The 18,731-nt window shown below is 45.4% G+C and overlaps 1 protein-coding gene across 1 annotated transcript in view; it reads right to left on the bottom strand.

Annotated features, from left to right (window-relative positions):
* The window catches only part of bmpr2b (bone morphogenetic protein receptor, type II b (serine/threonine kinase)), a 121,871-nt gene that overhangs the window by 56,228 nt on the left and 46,912 nt on the right, over positions 1–18,731 (bottom strand). Inside the window, exons 2-5 of the mRNA XM_042306389.1 lie at positions 15,809–16,006; positions 13,083–13,259; positions 5,436–5,635; positions 3,721–3,951 (exon numbers count right to left, since the gene is read on the bottom strand). Coding sequence (XP_042162323.1) covers positions 3,721–3,951; positions 5,436–5,635; positions 13,083–13,259; positions 15,809–16,006 — 806 coding nt within the window. The remainder of the gene's footprint in view (positions 1–3,720; positions 3,952–5,435; positions 5,636–13,082; positions 13,260–15,808; positions 16,007–18,731) is intronic.

Raw genomic sequence — 18,731 nt, forward strand, 5'->3', positions numbered from 1 at the left:
TGGGACTGTAGGACCTGCCTTGTTGATAGTGCTGTTAAGAAGGTAGAAACTAGGGCCTGTAGGACCTGCCTTGTTGATAGTGTTGTTAAGAAGGTAGAAACTAGGACCTGTAGGACCTGCCTTGTTGATAGTGTTGTTAAGAAGGTAGAAACTAGGGGGCCTGTAGGACCTGCCTTGTTGATAGTGCTGTTAAGAAGGTAGAAACTAGGGCCTGTAGGACCTGCCTTGTTGATAGTGTTGTTAAGAAGGTAGAAACTAGGGCCTGTAGGACCTGCCTTGTTGATAGTGTTGTTAAGAAGGTAGAAACTAGGGCCTGTAGGACCTGCCTTGTTGATAGTGTTGTTAAGAAGGTAGAAACTAGGGCCTGTAGGACCTGCCTTGTTGAAGAAGGTAGTGTTGTTGATAGTGTTGTTAAGAAGGTAGAAACTAGGGCCTGCCTTGTTGATAGTTAAGAAGGTAGAAACTAGGGCCTGTAGGACCTGCCTTGTTGATAGTGTTGTTAAGAAGGTAGAAACTAGGGCCTGTATGACCTGCCTTGTTGATAGTGCTGTTAAGAAGGTAGAAACTAGGGCCTGTAGGACCTGCCTTGTTGATAGTGTTGTTAAGAAGGTAGAAACTAGGACCTGTAGGACCTGCCTTGTTGATAGTGTTGTTAAGAAGGTAGAAACTAGGGCCTGTATGACCTGCCTTGTTGATAGTGCTGTTAAGAAGGTAGAAACTAGGGCCTGTAGGACCTGCCTTGTTGATAGTGTTGTTAAGAAGGTAGAAACTAGGCCTGTAGAACCTGCCTTGTTGATAGTGCTGTTAAGAAGTTAGAAACTAGGACCTGCCTTGTTGATAGTGTTGTTAAGAAGGTAGAAACTAGGGCCTGCCTTGTTGATAGTGTTGTTAAGAAGGTAGAAACTAGGGCCTGTAGGACCTGCCTTGTTGATAGTGTTGTTAAGAAGGTAGAAACTAGGGCCTGTAGGACCTGCCTTGTTGATAGTGTTGTTAAGAAGGTAGAAACTAGGGCCTGTAACTAGGGCCTGTAGGACCTGCCTTGTTGATAGTGTTGTTAAGAAGGTAGAAACTAGGGCCTGCCTTGTTGATAGTGTTGTTAAGAAGGTAGAAACTAGGGCCTGTAGGACCTGCCTTGTTGATAGTGTTGTTAAGAAGGTAGAAACTAGGGCCTGTAGGACCTGCCTTGTTGATAGTGCTGTTAAGAAGGTAGAAACTAGGGCCTGTAGGACCTGCCTTGTTGATAGTGTTGTTAAGAAGGTAGAAACTAGGGCCTGTAGGACCTGCCTTGTTGATAGTGCTGTTAAGAAGGTAGAAACTAGGGCCTGTAGGACCTGCCTTGTTGATAGTGTTGTTAAGGTATAAACTAGGACCTGTAGGACCTGCCTTGTCTATAGTGCTGTTAAGAAGGTAGAAACTAGGGCCTGTAGGACCTACCTTGTTGATAGTGTTGTTAAGGTAGAAACTAGGACCTGTAGGACCTGCCTTGTTGATAGTGTTGTTAAGAAGGTAGAATCTAGGGCCTGTAGGACCTGCCTTGTTGATAGTGTTGTTAAGAAGGTAGAATCTAGGGCCTGTAGGACCTGCCTTGTTGATAGTGTTGTTAAGAAGGTAGAAACTAGGGCCTGTAGGACCTGCCTTGTTGATAGTGCTGTTAAGAAGGTAGAAACTAGGGCCTGTAGGACCTGCCTTGTTGATAGTGTTGTTAAGGTAGAAACTAGGACCTGTAGGACCTGCCTTGTCTATAGTGCTGTTAAGAAGGTAGAAACTAGGGCCTGTAGGACCTGCCTTGTTGATAGTGTTGTTAAGAAGGTAGAAACTAGGGCCTGTAGGACCTGCCTTGTTGATAGTGTTGTTAAGAAGGTAGAAACTAGGGCCTGTAGGACCTGCCTTGTTGATAGTGCTGTTAAGAAGGTAGAAACTAGGGCCTGTAGGACCTGCCTTGTTGATAGTGTTGTTAAGAAGGTAGAAACTAGGGCCTGTAGGACCTGCCTTGTTGATAATGTTGTTAAGAAGACAGAGCAGCGCTTTATTATAGACAGACTTCTCCCCATCTTAGCTACTGTTGTATCAACATGTTTTGACCATGACAGTTTACAATCCAGGGTTACTCCAAGCAGTTTAATCACCTCGACTTGCTCAATTTCCACATGATTTATTATAAGATTTAGTTGAGGTTTAGGGTTTAGTGAATGTTTTGTTCTAAATAGAATTCTTTAAGTTTTAGAAATATTTAAGACTATCTTATTCCTTGCCACCCATTCTGAAACTAACTGCAGCTCTTTGTTAAGTGTTGCAGTCATTTCAATCGCTGTAGTAACTGACATGTATAGTGTTAAGTCATCATACATAGACACTCTGGCTTTACTCAAAGTCAAAATCAGTGGCATGTCGTAAGTAAAAATTTAAAAAAGCAAGGGGCCTAAACAGTTACCCTGGGAAATTCCTGATTCTAACTGGATTATATTTGAGAGGCTTCAATTAAAGAACACCCTCTGTGTTCTGTTAGACAGGTAACTCTTTATCCACATTATAGCAGGGGTTGTGAAGCCATAACACATATGTTTTTCCAGCAGCAGACTATGATCGATATTGTCAAAAGATTCACTGAAGTCTAACAAGTGGAGGCCAGCAGAGACCAGTAGAGCCTAGTAGAACCCAGTAGAGCCCAGTAGAACCCAGCAAAACCCAGTAGAGGTCGGCAGAGACCAGTAGAGCCTAGTAGAACCCAGTAGAGCCTAGTAGAACCCAGCAGAGGCCAGTAGAGTCCAGTAGAACCTAGTAGAACCCTGTAGAACCCAGTAGAGGTCGGCAGAGACCAGTAGAGCCTAGTAGAACCCAGTAGAGCCTAGTAGAACCCAGCAGAGGCCAGTAGAGTCCAGTAGAACCTAGTAGAACCCTGTAGAACCCAGTAGAGGTCGGCAGAGACCAGTAGAGCCTAGTAGAACCCAGTAGAGCCTAGAAGAACCCAGCAGAGGCCAGTAGAGTCCAGTAGAACCTAGTAGAACCCTGTAGAACCCAGCAGAACCCTGTAGAGGCCAGCAGAGAACAGTAGAGCCTAGTAGAACCCAGTAGAGGCCAGCAGAGGCAGTAGACCCAAGCAGAACCCTGTAGAGGCCAGCAGAGAACAATAGAGCCTAGTAGAACCCAGTAGCCAGCAGAGACCAGTAGAGCCTAGTAGAACCCAGTAGAGCCTAGCAGAACCCAGCAGAACCCTGTAGAAGCCAGCAGAGACCAGTAGAGCCTAGTATAACCCAGTAGAGACCAGTAGAGCCTAGTAGAACCCTGTATAACCCAGCAGATCCCTGTAGAGGCCAGCAGAGAACAGTAGAACCTAGTAGAACCCAGTAGAACCCTGTAGAGGCCAGCATAGACCAGTAGAACCTAGTAGAACCCAGCAGAACCCTGTAGAGGCCAGCAGAGAACAGTAGAACCTAGTAGAACCCAGCAGGACCCTGTAGAGGCCAGCATAGACCAGTAGAGCCTTGCAGAATATTCCATGACCAGTAGGTACAGTACTCACATGAGGGTAATATTCCATGACCAGTAGATACAGTACTCACATGAGGGTAATATTCCATGACCAGTAGGTACAGTACTCACATGAGGGTAATATTCCATGACCAGTAGGTACAGTACTCACATGAGGGTAATATTCCATGACCAGTAGGTACAGTACTCACATGAGGGTAATACTCCATGACCAGTAGGTAGAGTACTCACATGAGGGTAATACTCCATGACCAGTAGGTACTCCACGCGTCCATCGGCTGTGAGTCTCTCGTCTCCTACGATGAAGCGTGCAATGTTATCGTGCTCCAGCAGGGGGACACGGTAGATGGCTCGCTCGTTGACAAAGTTCTGCCGGTTCTGGTAGGTGAACATCTTGACGGCCACGGTACGCTCGTCTAGAGAACCCTTATACACGGAGCCATATCGCCCTCGACCAATCAGCTGGGAGGTGGAAGTGAGAGAGGGAGAAAAATATAGGGGGTAGATGGAGAGGGACAGGGAGAAAGTGACAGAAAGATGGTTTGAAACATAAACAGACAAAGGGATTTCAAGACATTGTCAGTCATTTCTATGAGCAGGGCAACACAGCAGCTGTTTAATGAGACCGAGCCAGTGAGAAAAATGGCACCTCAGATCTAAGAAGAGAGAGTAATATAACCTGACCTCTAACCCCATAGTCCACCATCTCACCTCTAAACCCCTACTCCACCATCTCACCTCTAAACCCCTACTCCACCATCTCACCTCTAACCCCATAGTCCACCATCTCACCTCTAAACCCCTACTCCACCATCTCACCTCTAACCCCATAGTCCACCATCTCACCTCTAAACCCCTACTCCACCATCTCACCTCTAAACCCATACTCCAACATCTCACCTCTAAACCCCTATACTCCAACCATCTCACCTCTAAACCCATACTCCAACATCTCACCTCTAAACCCCTACTCCACCATCTCACCTCTAAACCCCTACATCTCACCTCTAAACCCATACTCCAACATCTCACCTCTAAACCCATACTCCAACATCTCACCTCTAAACCCATACTCCAACATCTCACCTCTAAACCCCTACTCCACCATCTCACCTCTAAACCCCTACTCCACCATCTCACCTCTAAACCCCTACTCCAACATCTCACCTCTAAACCCCTACTCCAACATCTCACCTCTAAACCCATACTCCACCATCTCACCTCTAAACCCATACTCCAACATCTCACCTCTAAACCCATACTCCACCATCTCACCTCTAAACCCATACTCCACCATCTCACCTCTAAACCCCTACTCCACCATCTCACCTCTAAACCCCTACTCCAACATCTCACCTCTAAACCCATACTCCAACATCTCACCTCTAAACCCATACTCCACCATCTCACCTCTAAACCCCTACTCCACCATCTCACCTCTAAACCCCTACTCCAACATCTCACCTCTAAACCCCTACTCCAACATCTCACCTCTAAACCCATACTCCACCATCTCACCTCTAAACCCATACTCCAACATCTCACCTCTAAACCCATACTCCACCATCTCACCTCTAAACCCATACTCCAACATCTCACCTCTAAACCCCTACTCCACCATCTCACCTCTAAACCCCTACTCCAACATCTCACCTCTAAACCCATACTCCAACATCTCACCTCTAAACCCATACTCCAACATCTCACCTCTAAACCCATACTCCAACATCTCACCTCTAAACCCATACTCCACCATCTCACCTCTAAACCCATACTCCAACATCTCACCTCTAAACCCATACTCCAACTATAACAGCTCACCTCTAGTAGTTTAAGGCTGTCCAGGTCGAGGCTGGGTTCTGAGGCTCCAGCCTCCATCATGTCATGTCATAATAACCCTAACCACTAGTAACAGCAACCCTAAGTACTACAACACCACTACTCACCTCTAGTAGTTTAAGGCTGTCCAGGTCGAGGCTGGGTTCTGAGGCTGCGGCCTCCATCATGTCCATGTTGTGTAGTCCCTGTTTCCTGTCTCCACTCAGCATGCGGTACCCGAAGAACAGCGCCACGATCAGCACCGCTACTATGGAGACAGACGCCAGGGCGATCACGATGGTCTCCTCGCGGTACAGCGGCCGTGGGTCTGGGAATGATAACATCACAGGGTTAGTGGGTGACATCATCACAAGCAGGGTCAGAGGTTAGGGGCTGGAGGGTAAGTGTTAGGTATTGTAGGGCACTATAAAATCTGGTGTATTTTTTTGCCTGATTCTGTTTTTCCCAAATTTAACTATAGATAATAACTAATAATAACTATAGACCCTACCACACAGCTTTATATAACTATAGACCCTACCACACAGCTTTATATAACTATAGACCCTACAACACAGCTTTATATAACTATAGATCCAACCACACAGCTTTATATAACTATAGATCCAACCACACAGCTTTATATAACTATAGATCCAACCACACAGCTTTATATAACTATAGATCCAACCACACAGCTTTATATAACTATAGATCCAACCACACAGCTTTATATAACTATAGATCCAACCACACAGCTTTATATAACTTTAGATCCTACCACACAGCTTTATATAACTTTAGATCCAACCACACAGCTTTATATAACTTTAGATCCAACCACACAGCTTTATATAACTTTAGATCCATCTATTTTGTGAAGTGAACCAGTCCCTCCTGCAGCAAAGCACCCACACATCATGATGCTGCCACCCCCGTGCTTCACGGCCAGGTAGGCTACTTTGTAGTTAACATTTCATTGACAAGGTTTTGGGGAAAACTTTTCCATCTCTACCAGGTTATCATTAGCATCATCGCTAACAGCTACACAAAGTGTAGACATATGTGTGCACAGCACCGCACACACAACGTTTATGAGCTTAGTAGGTAGTTAACTAAAACGTTTCAGGTAGCCTGTAAACTCTCCTTCCAGACTCACATCAAACATGTCCAATCCAAAATTTGTATCTAGAATCAGCTTCCTATTTCACAACAAAGCCTCCTTCACTCATGCTGCCAAACATACCCTCGTAAAACTGACCATCCTACCGATCCTTGACTTCGGCGATGTCATTTACAAAATAGCCTCCAATACTCTACCCAACAAATTGGATGCAGTCTATCACAGTGCCATCCGTTTTGTCACCAAAGCCCCATATACTACCCACCACTGATCAGACGACAGAATCTCTTGCCTTTTTGCTAACTCCAGGCGTTATGCCATGTGCCTTTTTCTCAGGACTGGGTTCTATCTGGCATCTCTCTCATGAAGCCCAGATTGATGAAATGCTGTAGAAACTGTTGTCCTTCTGGCAGGTTCTCCTCAGCCAAGGACATTTTTAGAAATTTTGGGGAATGTATTAAAAATAAAAAGACTCTGGCTGGGCCACTCAAGGACATTCAGAGACTTGTCACGAAGCCACTCCTGCGTTGTCTTGGCTGTGTGCTTAGGGTCGTTGTCCTGTTGGAAGGTGAACCTTCGCCCCAGTCTTAGGTTCTATGCGTTCTGGAGCAGGTTTCCATCAGGATCTCTGTACTTTTCTCCGTTTATCTTTCCCTCGATCCTGACTAGTCTTCCAGTCCCTGCTGCTGAAAAACATCCTCACAGCATGATGCTGCCACCACCATGCTTCACCGTAGGGATGGTGCCAGGTTTCCTCTAGACATGACCCTTGGCATTTAGGCCAAAGAGTTCAATCTTGATTTCATCAGACCAGAGAATCTTGTTTCTCAGAGTCCTTTAGGTGCCTTTTGGCAAACTCCAAGCGGGCTGTCATGAGCCTTTTACTGAGTGGCTTCCGTCGGCCACTCTACCATAAAGGCCTGATTGGTGGAGTGCTGCAGAGATGGTTGTCTTTCTGGAAGGTTCTCCCATCTCCACAGAGGAACTCTGGAGCTCTGTCAGAGTGACCAACGGGTTCTTGGTCACCTCTCTGACCAAGGCCCTTCTCCCCCAATTGCTCAATTTGGCCGGGCGGCCTGCTGAGAGTCTTGGTGGTTCCAAACTTCTTCCATTTCAGAATGATGGAGGCCACTGTGTTCTTGGCGACCTTCAATGGACATATTTTGGTTCCCTTCCCCAGATCTGTGCCTCGACACAAGCCTGTCTCAGAGCTCTACAGACAATTCATTCGACCTCATGGCTTGGTATTTGCTCTGACATGCACTGTCAACTGTGGGACCTTTCTATAGACAGGTGTCTTTCCAAATCATATCCAATCAATTGAATTTACCACAGGTTGGACTCCAATCAAGTTGTAGAAACATCTCAAGGAGGATCAATGGAAACAGGATGCACCTGAGCTCAATTTCCAGTCTCATAGCAAAGGGTCTGAATACCTAAGGGTTTATTATACATTTTTTAATACATTTGCAAACATTTCTAAAAAACAGTTTAGCTTTTTCTTTATGGGGTATTGTGTGTAGATTGATGAGGGATATTATTTATTTAATCCATTTTAGAATAAGGCTGTAACGTAACAAAATGACCCTTTGGAGTTAGAAACCTCTTTTTCATGGCAGGATTGACCACCTGGCAGGATTGACCTTACTTCCTGTTTCTGAATCAACAGTCATTTAATAAGAGATGAAACAGAATCCATTGGGGTATTTCATGGGTTTATCATAGTTGTTATATACGCAGTTGTAATATAGCTGTAATACAGGTCATGAGTTTTATAGAGTATCTTTGGTCTGTCCTAGGTTCCTGGAGTACGGTGAATATAAAGGTCATCTATATGGGACCAGTATTGATGCTGTCAAAGACGTGATAGACAGTGGAAGGATGTGTGTTATAGACACTGAGCCACATGTAAGTTATATTCCTTTACTCCTGTATCTATAGGAAGGTTTTTTTATCACAGCAGGGAAAAGGATTCATTGTGGATTTGTTTATTTGTTTACACTAAACAGTAATGACAGCTTTATAATGGGTTGGTTTAAAATTAAGTTTCTAATAGAGTTGAAGTCAGAAGTTTACCTACACCTTTCACCAAATACATTTAAACTCAGTTTTTCACCATTCCTGACATTTAATCCTAGTAAACATTCCCTGTTTTAGGTCAGTTAGGATCACCACTTTATTTTAAGAATGTGAAATGTCAGAATAATAGTAGAGTGATTTATTTAAGCTTTTATTTCTTTCATCACATTCCCAGTGGGTCAGAAGTTTGTCCATCCATTTTAGAATAAGGCTGTAACGTAACAAAATGTGGAACGCACTGTATCTATTATAGGTACTTAGTTTTCATAGTTGTATTAGTACTTGTAGCAGTGGCTTTTATTAGTTGTAGGCTTATTAGTAAAACAACTGTTTAATGCTGTTACTATACGTTTTCATTTATTATTATTATTATTATAATAATACAGACTTACTTTATATCTTAATGAATTAAGTCACTGAGCTAATGACCGCCAGCCAGGCTGTGTGTCTCTGCCTGTCCTCTCCTATCATGAACACAAACTAGCTTTAATTGGCAAACATCACATTTCAGGGGAATAGACGTGTCTTCTCCTCCTCCTCGATGGTTAAATCACCAGATTAAACGAGAGGGGAGAGATAGGATGATGAATGGGAATGGCAGTAGCTTTATGCAGAGCAGGTGATTTAGACTACGTCTCAAATGTCACCCTATTCCCTATATAGAGCACTACTTTAGACCAGAGCCATATTCCCTATATAGTGCACTACTATAGACCAGAGCCCTATTCCCTATATAGAGCACTACTTTTGGCCAGGACCCATAGTACACTATGTAGGGAATAGGGCTCTGGTCTATAGTAGTACACTATATAGGGAATATGGCTCTGGTCACTAGTAGTGCACTATATAGGGAATAGGGCTCTGGTCTATAGTAGTACACTATGTAGGGAATAGGGCTCTGGTCTATAGTAGTACACTATGTAGGGAATAGGGTGAAGATCAAAAGTAGTGCACTATATTGGGAATAGGGTGCCATTTGTGACACACACGTGATTCCGTCATTCTATATTCATGTCTCAGAGAGAAGAGTGGACTACTTTAGACCAGAGCCCTATTCCCTATATAGAGCACTACTATAGACTACTTTAGACCAGAGCCCTATTCCCTATATAGAGCACAACTATAGACTACTATAGACCAGAACCCTATTCCCTATATAGAGCACAACTATAGACTACTATAGACCAGAACCCTATTCCCTATATAGAGCACAACTATAGACTACTATAGACCAGAACCCTATTCCCTATATAGAGCACTACTATAGACCAGAACCCTATTCCCTATATGTTCTGTTAGACTCCATCAGACAGTATTACTCAGTAGTGTTGTTCTGTTAGACTATCAGGCGGTGTGTCTCAGAACCCATATATTACTCAGTAGTGTTGTTCTGTTAGACTCCATCAGACAGTATTACTCAGTAGTGTTGTTCTGTTAGACTCTCATTCCCTCAGTAGTGTTGTTCTGTTAGACTCCATCAGACAGTATTACTCAGTAGTTGTTACGGTTTTCTAGTGGTGATGAAGGAGAGTCGGACCAAACTGCAGCGTGTCGATTGCGATCCATGTTTAATACAACAAAGAAACACGAACTTACAAAAAACAATAAACGAAACCGAAACAGCCTATCTGGTGCAAACTAACAGAGAGTACACATAGGACACTAAGGACAATCACCCACGACAAACTCAAAGAATATGGCTGCCTAAATATGGTTCCCAATCAGAGACAACGATAAACACCTGCCTCTGATTGAGAACCACTCCAGACAGCCATAGACTTTGCTAGACAACCCACTAAGCTACAATCCCAATACCACCACCAAAACCCCAAGACAAACACACCACAATTACAAAAACCCCATGCCACACCCTGGCCTGACCAAATACATAAAGATAAACACAAAATACTTAGACCAGGGCGTGACAGTAGTGTTGTTCTGTTAGACACCATCAGGCAGTATTACTCAGTAGTGTTGTTCTGTTAGACACCATCAGGCAGTATTACTCAGTAGTGTTGTTCTGTTAGACACCATCAGGCAGTATTACTCAGAAGTGTTGTTCTGTTAGACTCCATCAGGCAGTATTACTCAGTAGTGTTGTTCTGTTAGACTCCATCAGACAATATTACTCAGTAGTGTTGTTCTGTTAGACTCCATCAGGCAGTATTACTCAGTAGTGTTGTTCTGTTAGACACCATCAGGCAGTATTACTCAGAAGTGTTGTTCTGTTAGACTCCATCAGGCAGTATTACTCAGTAGTGTTGTTCTGTTAGACTCCATCAGACAATATTACTCAGTAGTGTTGTTCTGTTAGACTCCAGGGAGAAACGGAGGGAGAAGCGGAGCCAGTGTGGATGCCGCCAGTACCCTCCAGGCTCTGTGTGGAGGTCGCCAGTACCCTCCAGGCTCTGTGTGGAGGCCGCCAGTACCCTCCAGGCTCTGTGTGGAGGCCGCCAGTACCCTCCAGGCTCGGTGTGGAGGTCGCAAGTACCCTCCAGGCTCTGTGTGGAGGCCGCCAGTACCCTCCAGGCTCTGTGTGGAGGTCGCCAGTACCCTCCAGGCTCTGTGTGGAGGCCGCCAGTACCCTCCAGGCTCTGTGTGGAGGCCGCCAGTACCCTCCAGGCTCTGTGTGGAGGCTGTGTGGAGGCAGCCAGTACCCTCCAGGCTCTGTGTGGAGGCCGCCAGTACCCTCCAGGTTCTGTGTGGAGGCAGCCAGTACCCTCCAGGTTCTGTGTGGAGGCCCCAGTACCCTCCAGGCTCTGTGTGGAGGCCGCCAGTACCCTCCAGGCTCTGTGTGGAGGCAGCCAGTACCCTCCAGGCTCTGTGTGGAGGTCTCCAGTACCAGGCTCTGTGTGGAGGCAGCCAGTACCCTCCAGGCTCTGTGTGGAGGCCGCCAGTACCCTCCAGGCTCTGTGTGGAGGCCGACAGTACCCTCCAGGCTCAGTGTGGAGGCCGCCAGTACCCTCCAGGTTCTGTGTGGAGGCCGCCAGTACCCTCCAGGCTCTGTGTGGAGGCCGCCAGTACCCTCCAGGCTCTGTGTGGAGGCCGACAGTACCCTCCAGGCTCTGTGTGGAGGCCGCCAGTACCCTCCAGGCTCTGTGTGGAGGCCGACAGTACCCTCCAGGCTCAGTGTGGAGGCCGCCAGTACCCTCCAGGTTCTGTGTGGAGGCCGCCAGTACCCTCCAGGCTCTGTGTGGAGGCCGCCAGTACCCTCCAGGTTCTGTGTGGAGGCCGCCAGTACCCTCCAGGTTCTCCCGTCTGTCTCTCCTGCTTTCTCTCTCTCTCTGCAGCAACTCTAAGGAGACGGGCATTGTGCTGCTAAGCAGACTCCCCAGGTAGGTCTATATAAACCCAGCATAAAGCTACCACACTGACCCTCTGTCACGTTCTGACCTTTATTTCCTTTGTTTTGTATTTATTTAGTATGGTCAGGGCGTGAGTTGGGTGGGCAGTCTATGTTTGTTTTTCTATGTTTTGGGGCATTTCTATGTTTCGTCCTAGTATGGTTCTCAATCAGAGGCAGGTGTCATTAGTTGTCTCTGATTGAGAATCATACTTAGGTAGCCTGGGTTGCACTGTTTGTTTGTGGGTGATTGTCTATGTTAGTGGCCTGTGTCAGCACAGGTCTATGTTGTAGCTTCACGGTCGTTTATTGTTTTGTATGCAGTGTCAGTACTTTCTTTATTAAAGATTTACCATGGACACTTACCACGCCGCATTTTGGTCCGACTCTCCTTTTCGCCTCTCCTCTTCGGAAGAAGAGGAGGAAGACCGTGACACCCTCACACCGAAAAGAACCAGCACAGCCCTCCACAATGAGTTCTACCTGGCTAGGATACTCACCTGAACCAAGAAGTCCCACTAAATATGCGTAATCAGAGGCTGATGTATTGTAAACAGACCAATACAAATCATGATGTCAGAGGCTGATGTAAACAGACTAATACAAATCATGATGTCAGAGGCTGATGTATTGTCAACAGAACAATACACAGCTCATGCTAATCAGAACAACATAACAGTCTCTCAGTCTTGGTTATAAATACTAACAGAGACAGACAGGATGTAATCAGAACAATGAGACAGAGGACACAGTAACATGGTGAGACATTGCTCTCTATTCTTCCACTGAATATCCCCCCTTCCTTCTAATCAGAACAACATAACAGTCTCTCAGTCTTGGTTATAAATACTAACAGAGACAGACAGGATGTAATCAGAACAATGAGACAGAGGACACAGTAACATGGTGAGACATTGCTCTCTATTCTTCCACTGAATATCCCCCCTCTCCTTCGGCTGTTATTTGACCTAATACTCACTCAATGCTTTTATAATGGCTGTAAAGATTGTTGTCGCTGAGCCAAATGTTTCAGTAGTTAGTCACAGTGATATGATAATACCATCTTATAGCTTTTTCGCTGAGCAGAATGGCTTTACAGAGAGGCTGGGCGGAGGGTCAGGGGTTAGAGGTTAAGTGTCAGGGGTTATGGTACTTACATAGCTGTGCAGAGGTGGGGCTGGGCGGAGGGTCAGGGGTTAGAGGTTAAGTGTCAGGGGTTATGGTACTTACATAGCTGTGCAGAGGTGGGGCTGGGCGGGGGGAAGTCCTCGGTGAAGTTGACGTTACACATGTTAGTGCTACAGCAGCAGAACCTATACGTCCCGTTCTGGATCTGAGACGGAGTGGTGGTAACCACGCAACGGTCGTCATGGCACTCCTGCTGGTCCCCGATGTGAGTCCAGCATCCTGGGGGAGGATAGAGAGGAGGATGAGAGACTGCTGCGGACAGGATGTGACTGTGTGTTCTGCCTTTGATTATAAACACTGTGTGGGTCAGAGTGAGTGAGTGAGTGAGTGAGTGAGTGAGTGAGTGAGTGAGTGAGTGAGTGAGTGAGTGAGTGAGTGTGCAGAGGTGGGGCTGGGCGGAGGGTCAGGGGTTAGAGGTTAAGTGTCAGGGGTTATGGTACTTACATAGCTGTGCAGAGGTGGGGCTGGGCGGAGTGAGTGAGTGAGTGAGTGAGTGAGTGAGTGAGTGAGTGAGTGAGTGAGTGAGTGAGTGAGTGTGACAAATACCAAATTGCAGAATTACTTCAAAAATATCCAGTGTACAACGTAGAACACCAAATAATGCATGAAGAGCAGAATTAGGCCGATACCCACTAATACCCACTAATACCCACTAATACCCTCTAATACCCACTAATACTAATACCCACTAATACCCACTAATACCCACTAATACCCACTAATACCCATACCCTCTACCCACTAATACCCACTAATACCCCCACTAATACCCTCTACCCACTAATACCCACTAATACCCCACTAATACCCACTAATACCCACTAATACCCACTAATACCCACTAATACCCACTAATACCCACTAATACCCTCTAATACCCTAATACCCACTAATACCCACTAATACCCACTACCCACTAATACCCACTAATACCCACTAATACCCACTAATACCCACTAATACCCACTAATACCCACTAATACCCACTAATACCCAATACTAATACCCTCTAATACCCACTAATACCCTACTAATACCCACTAATACCCTAATACCCACTAATACCCACTAATACCCACTAATACCCACTAATACCCACTAATACCCTCTAATACCCACTAATACCCACTAATACCCACTAATAATACCCACTAATACCCACTAATACCCACTAATACCCACTAATACCCACTAATACCCACTAATACCCACTAATACCCAATAATACCCACTAATACCCACTAATACCCACTAATAATACCCACCCACTAATACCCACTAACTAATACCCACTAATACCCACTAATACCCAATACCCTCTAATACCCACTAATACCCACTAATACCCACTAATACCCACTAATAATACCCGCTAATACCCACTAATACCCACTAATACCCACTAATACCCACTAATACCCACTAATACCCACTACCCACTAATACCCACTAATACCCACTAATACCCACTAATACCCACTAATACCCACCCACTAATACCCACTAATACCCACTAATACCCACTAATACCCACTAATACCCACTAATACCCACTAATACCCACTAATACCCACTAATGATAAAAATACAGAAAAGAGCCATTAAATTCTACAACCAATACCCACTAATACCCACTAATGATAAAAATACAGAAAAGAGCCATTAAATTCTAAACCACGTAGACTAATACCCACTAATACCCACTAATACCCAATAATACCCACTAATACCCACTAATACCCAATAATACCCCACTAATACCCAATAATACCCAATAATACCCACTAATACCCAATAATACCCGCTATAGAAACAGAGAGAGAGACAGGGAGAAATAGAGAGAGAAACAGATAGAGAGAGAGAAAAAGAGAGAGAGAGAGAGAGAGAGAGAGAGAGAGAGAGAGGCACCTAAAGGACTCTCTCTAAATTCTACAACCACCTAAAAGGAAGTGATTCCCAAACCTTCCATAACAAAGCCATCACCTAAAGAGAGATGAACCTGGAGAAGAGTCCCCTAAGCAAGCTGGTCCTGGGGCTCGGTTCACAAACACAAACACACCCTACAGAGCCCCAGGACAGCAACACAATTAGACACAACCAAATCATGAGAAAACAAAAAGATAATTACTTGACACATTGGAAAGAATTAACAAAAAAACAGAGCAAACTAGAATGCTATTTGGCCCTAAACAGAGAGTACACAGCGGCAGAATACCTGACCACTGTGACTGACCCAAAATTAAGGAAAGCTTTGACTATGTACAGACTCAGTGAGCATAGCCTTGCTATTGAGAAAGGCCGCCGTAGGCAGACATGGCTCTCAAGAGAAGACCGGCTATGTGCACAATGCCCACAAAATGAGGTGGAAACTGAGCTGCACTTCCTAACCTCCTGCCCAATGTATGACCATATTAGAGAGACATATTTCCCTCAGATTACACAGATCCACAAAGAATTCGAAAACAAATCCAATATTGATAAACTCCCATATCTACTGGGTGAAATACCACAGTGTGACATCACAGCAGCAAGATTTGTGACCTGTTGCCACAAGAAAATGGCAACCAGTGAAGAACAAACAGACAGCCAGACAGACAGACGGACGGACAGGACAGACACGTACCCTGTTTGAAGGTCTCTAGTGAGTGTGTATTGAGAGAGCAGACGTACCCTGTTTGAAGGTCTCTAGTGAGTGTGTGTATTGAGAGAGCAGACGTACCCTGTTTGAAGGTCTCTAGTGAGTGTGTGTATTGAGAGAGCAGACGTACCCTGTTTGACCAGGTGTATCTCTCCGTCTCTAGTCTTCTCCCACAGGCCATAGCATCGAGAGCCCTTACTGCAGCGTATTGTAGTATTCTCTCTGGTCATAGGCCAGTCTCCTGCTCCTCCCACTGCTCCCACACGCTGCTCGTCATACTGCTGCTGCTGGTCGTTGAAGGCACACTCACGCTCCTCGCTCTGGGCAGCTAGGTGGAGAGAGATGGGGGGAGAGAGGGAGAGGGGAGAGGGGAGAGAAAGAGAGAGGGAGAGGTTAGTGAAAATAATTTGCACTTCTGAGACAGAAAAGGAAATAGATTTTTCAGGTTTGGTAAAGCTTTTTGTTATCTTTATCTAGTTAACTACTCAGCAGCAGTCAGCATGGGTCTGGATGGGGGTATTCACATGGGGGATGAACTGTAGGTAACCAGGTATTCACATGGGGGGGGGGATGAACTGTAGGTAACCAGGTATTCACATGGGGGATGAACTGTAGGTAACCAGGTATTCACATGGGGGATGAACTGTAGGTAACCAGGTATTCACATGGGGGAACTGTAGGTAACCAGGTATTCACATGGGGGATGAACTGTAGGTAACCAGGTATTCACATGGGGGATGAACTGTAGGTAACCAGGTATTCACATGGGGGGATGAACTGTAGGTAACCAGGTATTCACATGGGGGGGATGAACTGTAGGTAACCAGGTATTCACATGGGGGATGAACTGTAGGTAACCAGGTATTCATATGGGGGATGAACTGTAGGTAACCAGGTATTCACATGGGGGATGAACTGTAGGTAACCAGGTATTCACATGGGGGATGAACTGTAGGTAACCAGGTATTCACATGGGGGATGAACTGTAGGTAACCAGGTATTCACATGGGGGATGAACTGTAGGTAACCAGGTATTCACATGGGGGGATGAACTGTAGGTAACCAGGTATTCACATGGGGGGATGAACTGTAGGTAACCAGGTATTCACATGGGGGATGAACTGTAGGTAACCAGGTATTCACATGGGGGATGAACTGTAGGTAACCAGGTATTCACATGGGGGGATGAACTGTAGGTAACCAGGTATTCACATGGGGGATGAACTGTAGGTAACCAGGTATTCACATGGGGGATGAACTGTAGGTAACCAGGTATTCACATGGGGGATGAACTGTAGGTAACCAGGTATTCACATGGGGGGGATGAACTGTAGGTAACCAGGTATTCACATGGGGGGATGAACTGTAGGTAACCAGGTATTCACATGGGGGGATGAACTGTAGGTAACCAGGTATTCACATGGGGGGATGAACTGTAGGTAACCAGGTATTCACATGGGGGATGAACTGTAGGTAACCAGGTATTCACATGGGGGATGAACTGTAGGTAACCAGGTATTCACATGGGGGATGAACTGTAGGTAACCAGGTATTCATATGGGGGATGAACTGTAGGTAACCAGGTATTCACATGGGGGATGAACTGTAGGTAACCAGGTATTCACATGGGGGATGAACTGTAGGTAACCAGGTATTCATATGGGGGAACCAGGTGATGAACTGTAGGTAACCAGGTATTCATATGGGGGATGAACTGTAGGTAACCAGGTATTCACATGGGGGATGAACTGTAGGTAACCAGGTATTCACATGGGGGATGAACTGTAGGTAACCAGGTATTCATATGGGGGGATGAACTGTAGGTAACCAGGTATTCATATGGGGGGATGAACTGTAGGTAACCAGGTATTCACATGGGGGATGAACTGTAGGTAACCAGGTATTCATATGGGGGATGAACTGTAGGTAACCAGGTATTCACATGGGGGATGAACTGTAGGTAACCAGGTATTCATATGGGGGGTGAACTGTAGGTAATCAGGTATTCACATGGGGGGATGAACTGTAGGTAACCAGGTATTCATATGGGGGGGATGAACTGTAGGTAATCAGGTATTCACATGGGGGACTGTCGGTCGGCCGGCAGAGTACAGAACAGAACACCTGGGCTGGAGTTCTAGAGACTCTACACCTGCCGTACACACACCCTTAGTCACGCAAGTGAACACGCACCATTACAGAGCTTGTATTGTCAATAATGCTACTATCCTGCTAGAGTTACCATGTCAATAATGCTACTATCCTGCTAGAGTTACCATGTCAATAATGCTACTATCCTGCTAGAGTTACCATGTCAATAATGCTACTATCCTGCTAGAGTTACCATGTCAATAATGCTACTATCCTGCTAGAGTTACCATGTCAATAATGCTACTATCCTGCTAGAGTTACCATGTCAATAATGCTAATATCCTGCTAGAGTTACCATGTCAATAATGCTACTATCCTGCTAGAGTTACCACGTTATCCTGCTAGAGTTACCATGTTATCCTGCTAGAGTTACCATGTTATCCTGCTAGAGTTACCATGTTATCATACTAGAGTTGCCATGTTATCCTGCTGGAGTTACCATGTTATCCTGCTGGATTTACCATGTTATTCTACTAGAGTTACCATGTTATCCTGCTAGAGTTACCATGTCAATAATGCTGTTATCCTGCTGGAGTTACCATGTTATCCTGCTAGAGTTTAACTAGGCTATAGGAGTGTGGGATGAGGGAGGATGAGAGGAGTAGGATCTCTCTGGAGCAGAGCACCGAGCACACCACCGAGACGTATAAAAGGACTCTACAGGCTGGAGGGGAACGTTTCTGCAGGTTAACACAGGACTACTCAGAACAGATAAGACTAAGTCAGAACACAGGACTACTCAGAGCAGAGAAGACTAGGTCAGAACACAGGACTACTCAGAACAGAGAAGACTAGGTCAGAACACAGGACTACTCAGAACAGAGAAGACTAGGTCAGAACACAGGACTACTCAGAACAGAGAAGACTAGGTCAGAACACAGGACTACTCAGAACAGAGAAGA

Source organism: Oncorhynchus tshawytscha, linkage group LG26 (assembly GCF_018296145.1).
Source record: "Oncorhynchus tshawytscha isolate Ot180627B linkage group LG26, Otsh_v2.0, whole genome shotgun sequence".
Lineage (NCBI taxonomy): Eukaryota > Metazoa > Chordata > Actinopteri > Salmoniformes > Salmonidae > Oncorhynchus > Oncorhynchus tshawytscha.